Raw genomic sequence first — 18183 nt, 5'->3', positions numbered from 1 at the left:
GACTGATAACACACACACACACACACACACACGCAACACACACGATCGTGAGCCAATGAAACACTCGGGTTAATCATCTTCTTTTATTCTGTACCAAACACATGCTGTGAGACACCACCACAGGCAAAACACTAAACACTACAGAGGTCGTCTGTCTGAGAGACAGTCATTCCCAAACTAGGCGAGGCGACCCCCTTCAAAACAGCGTTGTGTCCACACACAGACCATTCCCGTTGCATACTCGTGTGAGGAAGAGCCGCCAACTTACGCTGTCCAGGTCTGGGATGCTCAGATCATCCAGGTCAGACACAATACTGCCCCTGCGGTTTGAGCGGCTGAAATAGTCAGCGGCCGTCTCACTGATGTCAGAGAAATCAGATGACTACTCGGGGGTGTCGGAGATGAAGAGACAGAGAGATAAGAAGACAAGGGTAACAGAAAGAAAGGAGAGAGAAACAGACATTTCCACAACGGAATAACAAAGAGATAGGATTACACCTTACATAGTGCTGTCCACTAATACAGGGTTCCAGCAGGTTTTTACAAGTCAAATTTAAGACTTTTAAATACCCTTCTAAGACCTATTTCGCAGCCATACCGGCAAAAAACATTAATAAAAAATATATACTGTATGTGCATCAATGACCGAAAAGCTAAAACATTAGCTCGGCTCAACCTAGAGTAAAATGACAATGAGAGGAGAAATATACCAGTGTCATTTCATATCAAAACTAAAACATAAAGGGAGTTAGTTAACACTGAAGCACGTCACACTGATAAAACCCCCTCCTCCATGGCGTCTCTTGTATGAGTCGTGGCCTAATATTGAACCCCAGTAACAGCAGTGTGTCTACAGGGCCTCTCACCACGCTGTCTCTCCTGCCACGGCTGAAGCGGTCTTGGGACACGGTGCTGACGCTGTCGTCGTCAGAGGAGGATTGCTAGGAGACGTCACAGTGTACAGGATGAGGGTCTCCCCCCGAATCGAACATCGTATATCCACATGCACAAGGCACATCACTCACTCACTATGAACAGATTATTCATAATATGACCCTTAACCTTTTTACATAAAGCAATCCATGCGATTAGATCGGGCGCCCATCTGTCTTGATGGAATAGAATAACCTGAACACATCGAGGACAGAGTTGCCCACAACATCATCTTGGGTCTAACACACCTCAGCATCGCACCACAACAAATCATCAACTCAGGCCTACATGGTGATGTGTACTTTGACCATTACCATTTTCTTTTCTTTTTTTTGCAGACGCTTTTAATCCAAAGCGATTTACAATTATGAATTACCAGGGACATTCCCCCTGGAGTAACTGAGGGCTAAGTGCCTTACTCAAGGACACACTACATAGTCAGTCCAGCTCACTATCCACTAGACCACCACTACCCCACATTTGTTCATGGCAGCGTTCTAATGTGTCCCTGGGTGGAGCGAGGTCTAGGGGGGGGGTTAGTTGAGTGCATGAAGGCTGGGGTGGGGGGGTGGGGTGGGGGGCTCACCACAGGGCTGCTGCGTGCGGACCAGCTGTACTCAGAGGGCTGTAAGGGACAGACACAGTGTTACCACGGTGACAGAGGTCACTCTGACACCAGCTCACTGACAGGACAGTGTGCTGGCTCCTGCCACACAGTGACATCATTTAACACCGCTCAACAAACACTCAGAACACTTACGGTTCTGGAGCCATACGAGCCATAGAGACCGTCGTCATATATAGAGGCCTGAAAGCACAAGGGACAACATCCAGAACTCAGGAAAACACAAGAGGGAGCATCGATCTAACAAGTTGAGTGGCATTCCTTTAATGAACTAAAAGTATGATAAGAAGTGACAGCAAATAACACACCATAGGTGAACAGAGATTTTCTGTAGTATAGTATCAAACATTTCTATCGCTATTCTGCACAAAAGCATTGATTTGACATAACATTGCCCACCATAAGTATTGGAAAAGGGAAGCGTTTTGTCTTCTTTTAGCGCTAGACTCCAACCATTTGGATTTGAAATCAAACTCGGCTTTAATTCAATGTTTTATTTTGTCAGATTGGTTTCACCATTTAGAAATTACAACCCTAGTATTGGAACATTTTACTTGACAGGTGTTTCTGGTTAGTCAGGTGTGTTCTTGTCACATCATTTGTGTAATGATTCTACGCTTTGCATTTGAACATAAATGCTCATCATAATTAAGAAAAACTCAAAAAGGATGGTCAGGTTATAGTTTGCTAAAAAGTACTTAAAAGCCTGCAGAGGTCTAGAAAATGGAAAGTGAGGAGGAGGAGGAAGGTTTGGAGAAGAATTGATCTGCCCAAGATTTACAGCTGGCTAACTTGTTTTAATTGATGATGTTATACTGCTGAAAGCAGCAGAATGTATTCTGAAGGGTAAGGAAACATCTGGTCTGCTCGAGTACAAGCAAATGCCTCCAAATTCATTGGATGAATTCGCTTCATCGTACTCAGTGTACAAAGATAGGGCTGGCAGTAGCAGCTTGCAGCAAAGCCGCTGGCAGTGGAAAAGCCGAAAGTCCAGCAGAAGTTCTGCCACGCACACGCGCTGCTGAGGTCATGTTGCTGCCACGCACACGCGCTGCTGAGGTAATGTTGCTGGTGAGATTTCAGCGTAAGATAAACACACTGCCATAGCAACTAAGGAGTTTTTCAGGGCCAAAAAGCGGAAAGTTCTTGACAGGCCATGTCAATGTTCAGATTTAAATCTGATTGAACAAACATGCATTTAATTTCCTGTCATCTTCATGGCAAACTTCAGACAAAGACCTCAAAACAAACAGCTGAAGGTGGCTGCAGTACAAGGCCTGGCAGAGCATCACCATGGTTACAGTACAGGCCTGGCAGAGCATCACCATGGTTACAGTACAGGCCTGGCAGAGCATCACCATGGTTACAGTACAGGCCTGGCAGAGCATCACCAGAGAACATGGTGTCTGGTGAAGTCACTGAGTCACAGACTTCAGGCAGCTATTACATGCAACAGATTTTTTTTTACCAAATACTAAACATGAGTGCTTTATTTGGACATGATATTATTATTATTTCCAATACAATTTGCTCTGAAATAGGGAGAGAATGTTTAAAAATGTACTTTCTAACCGGTAACCCAATCTGAAAAAAACAACATTGAATTAAAGTTGAGAAATGATACTTTGACACCATTTAAAATCCAAAACGGTTAGAGTATAGAGCTAAAAGAAGAAAAAATGCTTCCTCTTTCCAAAACATATGCTGCTTCCTCGTTCCAAAACTTACGGAGGGCTCTGTATTATCACCTACACCACATTCATCCATGGGCCCCACTTAATTCCCTCTGTGACTACGACCTAAATATAAATGGCCTGGAAGAACCCTGCCCGTCTTATCATAATATGTACCAGGGGACTAGGAGGTCTGACTACTTTGAAGCTGGAGGCATGCAGAGATGCTGCTGAGTGACACTGACCAGGCTGTAGCTGCGCGTCAGCGCTGAGCCGGCCGCGGTGGAGCATGAGGAGGTTGGCTATAAAGGGGGAGGGGGGTGGGGAAGTGTGTGACAGGTTAGGTTTTACATAACATCAGTAAGGAAGCACACGTTCTGCATACGTTTTGATGACACCAAACATACCTATCATGAAAGATGGGAGTTTAGAAATGCCCTCCAAATAGGCAATATGAGTAAACTGGGTTAGCTAGCTAAGCACCAAACTACAGGACGTTAGCTAACTAGCCTCAGGAGTGGAGCGTGGGGGAGAAGAGGCGACAGACACAAAAACAGTGAGAAAGGGACTGGAACAGAGGGGTATAGAGGCATGCTACAATGCCTTTAGATTAAAATATGGGTGGTATTTTCAACCAAAAACGTCCATGACATGTTTTGGGGACCCCAGAGACCTACATTAACTTGTGGAAAAAGAGCATAATAGGTTTACTGCAACCATAAGCCTATAAGGAAATAGCAGAATACAGCTACCTCTGCTGTGGACATCATTCTCTTTGTTCAGCTCAGTTTAAGACAAGAGGTGGACTAGTGCACAGACCTCCCAAAGTATATCTGGGCAGCAGAGACTGTGAAATACACTTGAGAGTGTGAATAAGACACTGATACCCAACTGCGGGCCAATATTGGGTTATCGTGAAGAGTTGGTTGTGTTATGTGATCTTATTATGTGTAATTATGTTGTGTTATGTAATATGCGTTACATTTTTTTGGGACACACAAATATTCCTGTGGTTAATTAGTAGATGATTAAAAACATTTTGTGAGGTAATTTTTTTTCTACCCTGCGATGATGTGACCAAACAAAAACGGATACAACCAAGGATTCTCCGGACCGACCAAACGACTATTCGGGGACGAGCCCTGCTAACTACTAACTAATGACAGGAGTTGGACTGAGAGGCGGACAAACCCGTGGCAGATAGGATGAAGTGGTGGGAGGAGGAGGAGGAGGTTTGGTGGTCTTTGGGCTGCTGTAGTGGTACAATCCAGTCTGGAAGAGCCGGAACACACAGCGTGACCACACAGAGAGAGACATCAGTGATCAGGGTCAAACTGTAGATGCCTTGCCATTCAAACCTCTACCTCTGTCATTTCTGAGTTCACAAGTATCACAGAGCACAGTTTAGACTCAACCCCCATTCACACATAAGAGCTTTCCCAGTCAATTCCATGGAATTTACCTGGTTAAGGGGCATGTGTGAACCAGATTTACAGGGGAATTCGCTCAGGCATTTTCCCTGGTCAGGACCTTGTGTGATTCCATGGAATTGACAGGGAAGGCTCAGGTGTGAACAGAAGCATGAACATCGCCTGGTCCGGCACGTAAAAGGGTTACTTATAGCCTATCTACTACAGATAACTTAGGCAATACTGTAGGCTAGATCAAACACAAACTACAATTTAAGAGTCAAAAAGGTTATTGCGCTAGCAGCTACCCAACGCTTCAGACTATACCGCTGACTCTACTACCACCACACTGCCTCCATACAGGTTAGACACTGAAGCCCTGAGATCAAGCACAGAGAAAGCACAACACACTGACCAGCAATTCTTTCCTGGAGCTACTGGATACCGGAGCCTTCTTATGGCTGTGCAGGTCGCCGTACACAGAGCTCTGGCAGGGCAGAGGACAGGGGAGACATTGGCTTACCTATGCTCTACCAAAGCAAAGCACATATCTTGGCTTACTCCTATAAGCTTTTATTACAGAACTAATTGACTAATGTCACTCTTTACATAAAATGTAGCTTGAAGGTTGGCTGTAAAGTTCATGGTATTAAAGCTAACAAACTTTTGAGAAATAAGCTTTTTCCTCATGGGTGTGGGATGTGTGGCCCTGTCTGTCAAATCAGGTGATTTCTTGACAATATTCAACATTCTATTTAGCTTAAGAGCTTCACTGGGGGTGAACAGTTCTAATACAGTAACTTTAACTTGTGGTTTTGCTCAGGCATACCTACAGACATCTGGAGATCGGCAGACTTGCATGTGTGTCCCGTGTCAGACTCAATGTCCAATAAATAACTACTACTGCAGTATTCTGTGTTTAAGCTTTTTGTTATTCTAAAAGAATTACACTAACACTGCTGACGGAGTTATGACGAATAAAAAACGACGATAGATAAGAGACACTGAATCAGCTCATGCTCATCACACGCCTACATACAGTGGAGCGGGAACTCTTCAGAGAGGAGCTGCTGGAGAGGACGTCAGACTGAGGAGGGGAACACGATTCACAGGAGTTATGATCACTATGTGTCACATTCTAATGCGTTGTCATTCATGTGAATTTTAAAGGGCCAAAACCCCACAAACGGCCGTCCGTTCTCATCACTCCCACAACAATAACAATTTCAAACACACACACACACACACACACACACACACACATACACACACACACACACACACACATACACACACACACACACACACACACACACACACACACACACATACGCACCGCCAGGTCTCTTCTGCGAGAGGTTCCAGAAAGGCTTTTATGAGAGCTGCCCAGGTCTCGCAATGAGGAAGTGGTGGACTTCAGAACCAGAACAAGACGCAATAAAAACTATTTAATGATTGTCTGACAATTAACTGATCCAGTCAGCGAACGTGCTTAAGTACAGTGTGATATTTTCAATGAATTTTACCCTCATATGAATAGTAATAGTCACAACTACAATAAACGAGAGGACATCCTGTCAACAGACACACACAATGTACACACCCTATAGCTTCCACTGCTACGGACCGACATGACATCATCATTCAGCCCCTGGAAAATGAAATCGAGGGGAGAGAAACATGGAGGGACAGACAAAATAAGACAAGAAATCAGGTCAGGAAATAAAAGATAAGGTGAGAAAGACACCAGGGATAGACAGAGAGAGAGGGTGGAGGGATACAGACCCGGTGATGTTTGCTGCTGGATGACAATGATGGTTTGCTGCTGGATGACAATGATGATTTACTAGTGTACGAGTGCCTAGCTTTATCTGAGTCAGCCTGGAGATGGAGAAGGTTGGAGAAGATGGAGAAGGTTGGAGAAGATGGAGCAGGACAGCAGAAGGTACAACCAGGGGAAACAGTGAGGTCATCCTAACTAATCGACTGCACAACCATGCTCTGTTTTCTTTCTTACGTTAGTTTTTTTCTGAGTGGGGCAGTCCCACTCATATTTTTCATTATATTGGACAGATATAGTGAAGACAAACAGGAAAGTAAGGAGAAGAAGGGAGAGAGGGCATGTCAGCAGGGCATGATGGGCCGGATTAGAACCCATGCCAACATGGGCATATGTGTGCACTGTAGACCGCGGTGCTAGACCACTGGAACACCCCAGGCCACTCAACAACAACCATGCTCTGTTATATAATAGTCGAGAAAGCCAAAACGTCTCAAAACAAGCTGTGAAGGTCCGTTAATCCATCTGAATCACACTGTTAGGGGAGCTTCTCCGTCACACAGGATCAGAGGATGAGGGGGCGTGGCATTCTCCGGTTTCATAATTCCTTTGACAAACGACATGCTGTTGTATTGTCCACACACCAAAACCCCTTCACCCCCCCCACACACTCTATACGTTCCACAAAGCCCTAACAGAACAGAACAGACCAAACCGACTGACTGACCACTAATGTCAGCCGTCCTACTCAAGAGGCCAAAGCCCAACTAAACACACGCGCACACACACACACAGTCACACACACACACACACACACACACACACACACAGTCAGAGGTTAAAGACTCTACAGAACCATGTTTGTTATGTGAGGTGAGATCCTGAGAAGGCAGTGCTCGGGGAGGCCTAAGGCCCATGCTACCCCAGCCTCCAGCCTACCATCCACTGGTGGATCGAGCCAAACTTCCTGGTGCTGCTGGCTGATGATGATGAGTGGTGGTGAGAAGAGAGCTGGACAGAACAGAGGTGGGGGAGAGAGGCCAGGAGAACACACAGATACACAGACACACACACAGACACACACAGAGACACACACAGAGAGACACACACAGAGACACACACAGAGACACACACACACACACACACACACACACACACAGACACACACAGAGAGACACACACAGAGACACACACATACACACACACACACACACACACACCAATAACATTGAAAATAGTGAAGATTGGGGAAAAGTACAAGTGAACAAGTGGAAAACATCTCCTCTGGGTTGCTTGGCACACCTCCATTTGGAGAACAGTCTGGACATCTGTATTTGATCTGTGAACATGCAGCGGTTGTATACAGGAGGTAGGGCTGTGGCGGTTATGGACTTTTCGATAGTGGTCGATTGACATGCAAATAATTGTTATAACGATTGAGTTCCAACTGTTTATATTTAAATAGGCTGTGGGAAGCAGGTCCTCCCCTCTGATTGGTCCCCCAAATACATTTGACAAATGCCACTGATACAGTCGTACAGTGATACAGTCATACAGTCATACAGTCATACAGTGATAGTCATACAGTGATACAGTCATACAGTGATAGTCATACAGTGATAAAGAGAAACATGTTTCTGGAGGCAGACACAACAAGCTAATGTCGCGGGGGACCGCAGGGAACAACAGCTCGCTTAAATGTCTGTTTGTTTTTTTAAGAATGCAGGTGAAATCTCTCAAATTGCAGATTTCAAGGTGTTTCGAAAAAAGAAAATGCACACAACAAGTGAAAATGTTACCAAAAGTGAAGTTGAAAGTGAGCAACATTACCTTGTGTTAACAATCATGAATGTACAACACTCCTGCTATTGGGGTAAAGTACGTCTACAGTCTATGAAAATAAAAAACGAAACAGTTACAATTCTCAAATCACGGTTATGACATGGCCGTTTTTTTCATGGCTGTCCCCCTATGACCAAGTAACTGTCACAACCCTGACAGCAGGTACTGAAGAAAGGCATCACTGTTGATGTATTGTTGTATTGTTTACCTCTTTCTGTTGTCGTTCCAGTTCTCTCATTCGGATATCCCTGGCCTCCGCCCGAGCCGCCCGCTTAGCAGCCAACCTGGCCTCCGCCTGTGGGCAGAACATGAGGACAGTGGTTAGGAGCGAAGGTCAACTGACAGGTAACCTCCTCCAGGAAAACACCCAATGTGTGAGAGGGACAAAACCATCAGCAAGGGGACAAGATACCAGACGCAATGAACAGTATCAACACCACATCATAGCACTGGGAATTACAGATGATAATCAGAAAGCTCAAGCGATTTCCCAGACCCAGACCAACCAAGTAGGCTGTTTACTTTGTTCTAACACGCATCATGCTAACTATGTAAATCGCATGAAATGCCAACAAGGAAATTCTAAACTGAAACTCAAATAAATGTAGTGCTGCCTGAAGACGAGAGATCAAGCATGTTACCTTTGAGAAACATTAGCCTACTACATCATTTACATTTATGATAAGAACAGGCTAAGAGTATGATTAACCTGCACCACAGAGAGCGAAATACCATCTGCTTGCTATAAAGGGTCAGTTTAAGGACTAATTCACGCTTAAAATTGAGAATCTCCATTGAAGACACTATTTTAGCCCAGAAGGAAGCTTAATCCGTGTCTGGGAAAGCACCATTAAAAGTAGGCCTACAGGGTTATCTGCAACACAATGTTCAGAACTCCTGTTCAGAACACATCTGAGAACAGCGCCCTTAAGCATTGCCTCAACTTCTTTATTGCTGTTATGCAACAGTTACAAAACAAAACAAAGAATTGTGACAAGAAAACATTGACGTATTTATAGGCCTAGTAAAAAAAGTATTTATAGGCCTAGTTATCAAAATGACCACTGTTGCCAAGGTAACGTGCTAAACACATCTCAATAATTTGAGTGTTTGCACAGGGATATTACTGCAAAGTCTATCAGCGAATAAATCACGCCTTCAAACACCTCCGAGCCAATCACAATGCTGATCAAACCACTGTATAATAGACTATTATTATTCTCTTGAGAGCTCTGTGACAGAGACCTACTGTAATGCATTGTTTGAGCAGTTTACCCATGAATCACAGCTCTATAATACTGTCCTGACTGAGTGAGTGAGTGAGTGCTTGAGATGCCTCGTCTCCGACAACATGTGCTAACCATCAGTTTCGGCGGGGAGGCTAATTTCAGGACCTCACAGGGGAGAACAAACAAACTGACAAGAGGAATCAGGGAAGATAAACTAGCATTCACAGTTAGTCTGGTGGTGTTCATTATTAGTCACAGAATATATTATGGATCACACGATTTTCATTCGTTAGCAAAATGTATCGACAATAACAACTGAATCTGAAAGTGAATGTTATCCTCCAATTATGGATAGGATTGTGTACAGTTGAGGATGATTCCCAACAGAGGCAGGAAATGAATAAGGGCTAATTTAGCAAAGCGCCCCAGCAGCAGTGTCTAATTTAAGAAGGCCACACCTCCCCCCCACCCACCTCTGAAGGAGCCTCCAACTAGCCTACATAAACCACTCTTCATCTCTCAGGAACTCAAACTGACAGCTTTGCTCATAACAGAACATCAAAGCTCTAAAACACAATCACCTTGCACTGGTTTACGTTTTTTTTTTTGTATTTGCATTGCATTTCAAAAGAAAACGCTGCTTTGTCCTGAACAAAAAAAGATGGTCCATCACTCCAGTATTTCAAACGAACATAGTCAACATTCCGGCAAATTCTTATCAGTGTTGCCAGAGTGAGTGGTTGCCTGTAGGGCTATTCCTGTTGAATGGAAATAATCGCGCAATGAGAAAACAGAAACACGCCTTTGTTTTGGAAAAACATGCAGGGACATTGTCTTAAATCAATGTCTCTGTGGTGAGAGAGCTGTATTTTACAGGGGAATATTTCACACACAAATGCATCTGTCAGATTGCATCATCAGCCATATCTGGGAGGTGGTCACTTTCAAAAAGGTCAGTTAACTTACTCTGTCACGGTGTATCATTACGTTGAGGCAAGCAATCAAACAGCTTAAATTGCTTTGCTTACATAATCAATGTCTTAATAGGACCACTGTATAGCCTATTAGAAAACAAATTGGTCAATGCATGAGGGAGAGGGAGAGCGAGAGGGAAGGAGGGAGAGGGAGAGAGATAGATAGGGGGAGGGAGAGAGAGAGAGAGGGAGGGAGAGAGTGAGGGGGAGAGAGAGGAGAGAGAGAGAGGGAGGGAGGGAGGGAGAGAGAGAAGGCTGGACCCTGGGCTCTGCACCTGTTGAGCTGTCTGACAGTATGACTGGCTCTGCACAGCAGCACAGCTGAGCCCTGAGTCTCTGTCCTATCTATAGCCTTGCCATCCGGCCCCAGCCCTCCACCCCTCCACCCCTCCAGCCCCCCAGCCCCCCGCCCCCCACCCCTCCAGCCCCCCAGCCCCCCAGCCCTCCAGCCCTCCAGCCCCCCAGCCCTCCAGCACCACATCATGGGACTGGAGAAGTAATCTGAGCAGCAGGATAAGTGCACCATCATCCACACCTCCTCCAGCCCTCGAATCATTACAAGTCTTATTCTGTACAATACAAACACACCAGCATCTTGAACATTGTGACGTTGGCCCCCCCATGGATTTTTTTGGTGGCATATTTTCACATAGGCCTGTTAGTCTAGTGATTTTTAGTCTTTGACATAATACCAGCTCAACTCCACTGTGTGCAAAATAAATAGGCCTAATTACAGACAATGCAAGAAGAAAATGGCCATCATGGTTTTCCATATGGGCACGGTAACATGGAAACAACAGGTAACTATCATCACATCTTCTCATTTGAAACAGGAAATGTTAGGACCTCATCTTATGACGTCCAATATCTATTGTTGCAAACATTTTGCAGTACACAATCATAACCTTTTATAAAGATCTATATAAGCATCAGTCCTGTAGATGATAGCCAGGCAAAATGAACAACAAAATGATTTTATAAATGCAGACCTACAGTCCACTAATAGGCCTTGATAATAATAATAATAATAATAATAATAATAATAATAATAATAACTTTTTATTTGTATAGCGCTTTTCCTGCAAATGTTGCAGCTCAAAGTGCTCCTCAAAGTGCAGCTCAAAGTGCAATTGATGTATTGCATTATTGAGGGTAAAAAAAATGAGCCTACATGTTATTATTCAAACAAAGGATGACCTTTTGAGGTTATAGATTACACCAGTCCACAAAGCACACTTCCTTGTGCATTGAAGTGGAAAAAGTCACATTTCAAAATCGATGAATTCAACACAAGTTGGTGATACTACAGGTTTGCACCAGGTGCAATATATTTGTTTGCCTGTTTTCTTTAGACCACGGTCAACATGAAGGTTTCAGTTCTGGTGAAAGTGTTGTGAGGATCACAAGGTTTTTGCTAACTGGACCTGTGTGTCGTTTGGATAAGGAAACTCCCACCCATAATGTCACTTTAGCCCAGAAGGTCTGGACCAAACTTAGCCTTTGTTTACCCAATAGAAAGAGGAGAACAAAACGCTTAGCAGTTGGGTTTAGTTCCATCATCTATAACAGCAACCCCCCCCCCCCCCCCGCCGCCCCCCCTCAGTTCTTGCAAAACACACACCTGATTCAATGCCACACCTCGCAGCAGTGTGACTCACTAAAATCTAAGAGTTCATTCACACCTAGTTTATTGTTCCCAAACCAGGAGCATTCCCCCCTAGATGGGCTCGTTTGGGCATAGCCTAATATGTGAAAACAGCAATCGCACGCTGTTCCGGAAACAAATCAACCAGGCTGAGACTGCCTAGAGAGGTTGGTCTCTGCCCGCTTGCAATCCCTCCATGGAGCGATTCGTTTGCAGTGAGAACGCACGTTACCCCCAAACCGATACAACTCAATTGCTGTACCCTGCACTGTCGAAACTTCAACACACACAATCTTTTGATTGTCAAAAATAGAACATGAAAATAAAACACTGAAAATAGATGACGTGTGAAACACAAGACAGTTATGGACATGATCGAACAAACTCATACAAGTGGTCACATGACCAACTTACACAACTTAACATTACGTTAGGCTAGAACAGAGAATCAACAAAAGTTGATTGACACACTGCACATTCTGACCAATCACAAAACTGCTAGCAAGTAGGGCTGGGTTCAAAAAATCGATTTCCCGATTCTGAATCGATCTTCATTGAATGAGCGATATATCGATTCATAAATCCCGAGATCGATTTATTTATTTTTTTATTTATTTATTTTTTGCTTGCAGCTTCAACCCGCAACGAGATCTCGCGCTACAAGAATTTATCATATCTCACGCAACGAGAGGTCTCAACACTAAAATCTAAAAACATGGCGATGGCAGGGACACTCAAGTCACCACCAGGCTTAAAGTCAGATGTCTGGGTGCATTTTGGATTAGCAAAATGTTGGTCAATGATGTTCATTTATGTTCCAATAAAAAGTACATTCATGTAACTGCTTTGGAGTCAATTCTTAATGTAAACATTGATATGTTTAACAATGCTACATGTTATAGGGTTCCTTGAACCATTTATAGCATTAGTTCTGAGAATCTCTTTCATATTCAAGCAAAAAATGTATATTGTCACTAGATCGAATCGGAATCGAATCGAATCGAATCGTGAATCGAATCGAATCGTGAGCTCACTGAGCTGGTGAATCGGAATCGAATCGTTTTGGGAAATCAGTGGCGATACCCAGCCCTACTAGCAAGCGTGTGATGTTGAGAGCATACAGAAGCAAAGGCCTGATCCTGAGGCCGTGTCAATCATTGTGTGCTTTGACGGTGCGAAATCAAGTTAGTATGTGCAGCTACTGCAGATGTTGTTGAAGCTACTGCAGATGTTGTTTTTTTGCATGTTACGAAAGTTTAAGTGTTGAAGTGCCCACTCGATATAACAAACAACAGTTTTAGGATCACTAAGTAAATACTTATAATTTGTGAATTGGATTCACTCTATCGTCATGTCATAGGCTACTGGGTAAATGATTACATGGCTTTGATTACATTAGCTTGTAAACAAACTTTAGTTTTAGGACGTGTTCACAAGCAAGGACTGTGTGATCATCTAATTATGCATAGTTACGGTATGTGGTTTTGAGCATGTTGATGTTTGGATTGGCCTCAAAGTAACTTCCAACCAAGTCAGAGAGTTCATCTGAAATTCAAAGTTAGATGTGTCTACTTAAATAACCCTGAACCATCGATTACAGTTCCTCTTGGCCCATGTAGGCTAATACTTTCAAGATAAGGATCCATTGACTGTAAAACAGTGAACTATTGCTTTAAGCGATTCTCTCCTGTGCTCCTCTGCATGGCTTTACAACTCATTAACAAGCATGGCAGTCACCCTATGCACTGTGATGAACGTGGCCTGTGAAAGCCTTTTGCTTTCACTTCCAATGTGAATGAAAGACAAAGTAAGTAAGTGCCTAGATCAAACACCACCATGTTCTCCCATGGATCTTGATCCTTACAAGTAAACTGGATACGAGGTGATCGTCCAGTGCGAGATTTGCAAGCAAGCTGCTGGTATTTACAGTGACTTGACTGCCCAGTAATGCAAGTGGCCTCCAAAATGGGGTGGTGATAGTGCAGGGCAGGCTCAAATTCACAGTCCCACTGTGACCCTGTGCCAAGCACAGACAGACAGGCAGGCAGACTCTCCCATGTTAGCAAGGGGACAGACAGCATGAGGCAGCAGTGGGCTGCTGTGTTTCAGAGCTTTGTTTGGGTGGGGTGGTGTGATAGGGTTAGCGTTAGGCCTCATGGACCCAGTTCACACAGTTCTACTTCTGGCTCGTTCGCTCCAGAAAGACCACGATGACTCATAGGACTTCGCTGGGTGGGACAGATGACTCATGTTTCTATGACAGGCCAGCATGACTACAAAGAAAGAAAGTGAAGCCTGATGTATTAGCCTAGCCTAGCCTAGCACCCCAGAACGAAGGGCTCCTCATGTTGCCCTGATTATTTCACACTTCTGCCAGTAGAAGAGGACTAAAATAATAAAAAATATTAGCTAGCCTTTTTCCTTGTGTCCTGTTAGCACATATTAGGCTACCTACTAATTGGGACATACAACTGAAAAGTTGTTATTTCTTTGCAAATAGTCACAGTGAACAATATCCACACTGCAAACAGTCCCACATACTGCACAGTCTGTGCTAGGGCTAGTTTCTCAGCCTCTGCACAGGAATGACAAACGTGGAGGAGTTGAGGAGAAGAAAAAAAAAAAGCAATAATCCCAGACAAGTCATTACAGGCCATCCTGCCTTTCTCCTCCTGCCCTCCATGTTTGACTAAATTGCTACAAGGCAATCCCTACTTTCGTCCAAACCAGCTGTCTCCACTTGTTGGGGCTGCAAGCTTCCACTAGCAGAACCTGAATATCCACATAACGAGCCCGTCTTGAGACAAAGCAGAGCTATGTGTGGACATGTGTCCGTATGCCTCCGAGGGGCGTTTGCTGCCTTCCCCTCAGTTGGGTGTTCAATATTATTTGAGCCCTACACTCAGAGCAATTCACTCAAAATACCTTGTATCCCCCTCATAAATCAACTAATTCTGGTTCTATTTTTACCCTGTTGTGGGCTCTAGGAAAGATCAGGTAATAACGCAAGTTTAAGACCCCCCAAAAGATGAATAGGAACCACAGAATAAACTAAATGAGGGGGGGGGGGGGGAGTCTGCAGTGGAAAGTTTACTTACCTCCCGGGCAATGCTACTCAAGGCTTCATCCTCAGCCGAAAAGCGGTCCTTGACAGGGGTACGCTTTCTGCCAGACCCAGGAGTCCCCATGTCTTCAACGGAACTGGAGGCCCACCGCGATGTTTAACCACAAATCAAAGCAATGGAGCAGAAAGAAATTCTGGAGAAAGAAAAAGAAGAAAATATACTGAGTGATTCTGCCTCCCGATAGCCGACGGTTCATTACATTATGTCTGGGGTTGAAAGTAGCCTACATTATTTCTCAATGATATCATAGAGCAAAGATAATATGGTAGCCTAGAGGTGATTCTCACTAGGCCTAGTCTGCACTGCATTAACCACAGACAGCATCAGCGATCAAACAAGGTTGTAATTACCATAAATAAGGGTACTGTGACGGCTGGTGATACACGTATAGTTAGATCTGAATGACAGATTGATCTGCCTGCCATACTACACTATCAACTATCCTAATTGAAGCAGATGTCATGTTTAAATTAGCACAATTCTTATAACATCCATCCAATCCTATAACATGCCTACAAGATCAAGCACCAGCACCTCTCTTGCACGCGCACGCGCGCACACACACACACACACACACACACACACACACACACACAGACACACACACACACACACACAGAGACACACACACACACACACACACACACACACTCCCCCTCTCGGCATTCCTACAGAACCTTGGTCATTGATGTATGGGTGCTATACAAGCGCTTAGGTATAAACACTAAATGAAACTAGCCAGCAGCAGTTGGCCTAAAGCCTGAGCCTGACAAGACTACATGCACACTCACATCTCACAGACCTGGAACATATTATGACTAGCCTCTGTAGTATAAAGCATATTACTAATGCTTCAGTGAGTGTTTGTGGAAGAACGCACCGCTTCTCTCTATACCTGCGTAGACCTGCTGACCAGATGAAGCCTGTAATATCACACGTGTGTGTCTTTTTCAAACAAACACTAATTTGTTAGAGTAACATTAAACATGTTTTTTAAAAAGGTCAATTAACATAGTTAAGGCTTGTACAGTAAGAAAGGTCCCAGCCCAGCACAGGCATCTCTAGTATGTTAGGGCCACTCAAGACTTAATTTATAGTACTCAACTTCACAAACAGTCCACAAGTAGGTTAAGTGGTGTGTTCTATTAAAATAAAACTGATTGTGGTTGTATTGTACCCTGTTCTGGGCCCTAGGAAAGATCAGGTAATAACACAAGTTTAAGACCCCCCAAAAGATGAATAGGAGCCACAGAATAAACTAAAAGAGGGCTAGTTAACTTCACAAAACAGTCCACAAGTAAAGATGGTAAGTGGTGTGTCCTACACAATCTTACAACCAACCCTATCTCAGGTCCATGACTGCCTACCTGAAAACGCCCAGATAAGAAGACTGTCCCACCTTGGTAGTATAGTATTATAACCATACACGGATCCTGTATGATGAAAGGGATATGAAAGTTAGATCTTTACCTTTTCTTTTTACTGTTTCCCACTGCTTTTATATTCATTCTATGCTTGTATATGTTTTTATATATGTTTTTATATATGTTTTTTTATTCACTTTATGTTCTTATTCCTGTTGTAAAGCACTTTCAGCTGCATTTCTTGTATGAAAGGTGCTATATAAATAAAGCTTTACTTACTTACTTACTTACTTACTTACTGTATGTGGCTAATTCAACACTTTATTGTCACGAGAAAAAAGCTGGCGTTAAAATGTTAACACGTAACGCTTTAGCTTCAATAGTTTAACGTTGACAAAACCCAACTCTTACACATTTAGATATCCATGGAGACAAGCTACTAAGGGCTGCGTTCGTAAACACGCTCTGGAAATCTGATCAGCACTCATGGAACGCCTCTTGTCCAATCAAATGACTCGGTCCCCTTCATGACGTCCACCCCCAGGCGCTCCGGCGCTCTCAGAGCTGGTTTACGAACGCAGCCATAGGCAACAACTGTCAAAGCGGCTAAGCTAACGTTGAAATTAGAGTCCTGCTCCTAGCAAACTAGTTACTAACACCTGCTTCCTTAACTAGCTCACGTTAACCAACCCCAGACAACCTACATGGTTATATAACGACTATATAAACGGTATCTAAACCTTCTACTATATATATAGATATATATATCTACCTATCAGCTAGATAGCTAATTAGCTTGCTAGTGAGCTGATTCACCCATGTTCCCAAACCCCCCCTGAACACTCACAGTTAGTCAGCTGTCGCCGGGCTCTTCTCACCCTTCCTGGGGATCCACCGAATACATACAAATGAGGTTTAATAATCCAGCAATGTCCTTGAAGGTCCAGTCCCTTATTCAGGAGGCTGGTTTAGCCAGGCTAGGCTAGCTGAAGCTAAGCCAGAGTCCCAGTGTGTGACAGCAGCACACTGACACCCCTGCTGCTGCTGCTCCTCCTCACGTCACGCTGCCTCTCACGTCACGCTGCCTCTCCTCACGTCACGCTGCTTCTCCTCACGTCACGCTGCTTCTCACGTCACGCTGCCTCTCACGTCACGCTGCTTCTCCTCACGTCACGCTGCCTCTCCTCACGTCACGCTGCTTCCCAGAAATGTCTCTCCTCGTCGATCTGTCTTTCCCAAGAAAAGGCGACTGGGTATTTCCTAAATGATGGCACTCTCCTTTCGCCTTGGTACACTACAGATTGACTGTTTGAGTGTCTGTGCCTCCAACTGACAGCTGTTTTTATCAGAGGAGCTTCCACCTCCACCACCACTCTCTCTCTCTCCTGCCCTCCCTTCCTTCCCAGTTTATTCCTGGTTGATTCCTCGTATCGCCAGTTGCAGGCAGTGTAGTGACTCCTGCAATGCCCGTATGTACAGCAAACCGGTGGGGTGTGATAGGCAAGGTGCACAATCGTCTGTGGGTGGGGGAAGAAAGTGGAAGAAAGGGGGAAGACGAAAAGGGAGGAAAAAGAGGGAAAAGAA

General features: G+C 44.2%; 1 protein-coding gene across 6 annotated transcripts in view; it reads right to left on the bottom strand.

Annotated features, from left to right (window-relative positions):
* lrrfip2 (leucine rich repeat (in FLII) interacting protein 2) overlaps positions 1–17586 on the bottom strand; it is a 28114-nt gene extending 10528 nt beyond the window's left edge. For 5 of the 6 annotated variants that reach the window (XM_080546336.1, XM_080546331.1, XM_080546333.1 and 2 more), the window contains exons 1-4: positions 17447–17586; positions 16603–16668; positions 15209–15368; positions 8471–8557 (exon numbers count right to left, since the gene is read on the bottom strand). In XM_080546336.1, coding sequence (XP_080402462.1) covers positions 8471–8557; positions 15209–15298 — 177 coding nt within the window. In that variant the 5' untranslated portion in view covers positions 15299–15368; positions 16603–16668; positions 17447–17586. The remainder of the gene's footprint in view (positions 1–8470; positions 8558–15208; positions 15369–16602; positions 16669–17446) is intronic. The other variant, XM_080546332.1, reaches the window with a different exon arrangement.
* Positions 17587–18183: the final 597 nt, after the last annotated feature.

The sequence above is a fragment of the Nansenia antarctica genome, assembly GCF_963989245.1.
Source record: "Nansenia antarctica genome assembly, chromosome: 1".
Taxonomy (NCBI): domain Eukaryota; kingdom Metazoa; phylum Chordata; class Actinopteri; order Argentiniformes; family Microstomatidae; genus Nansenia; species Nansenia antarctica.
This window is presented reverse-complemented; position numbering and strand designations above follow the sequence as displayed.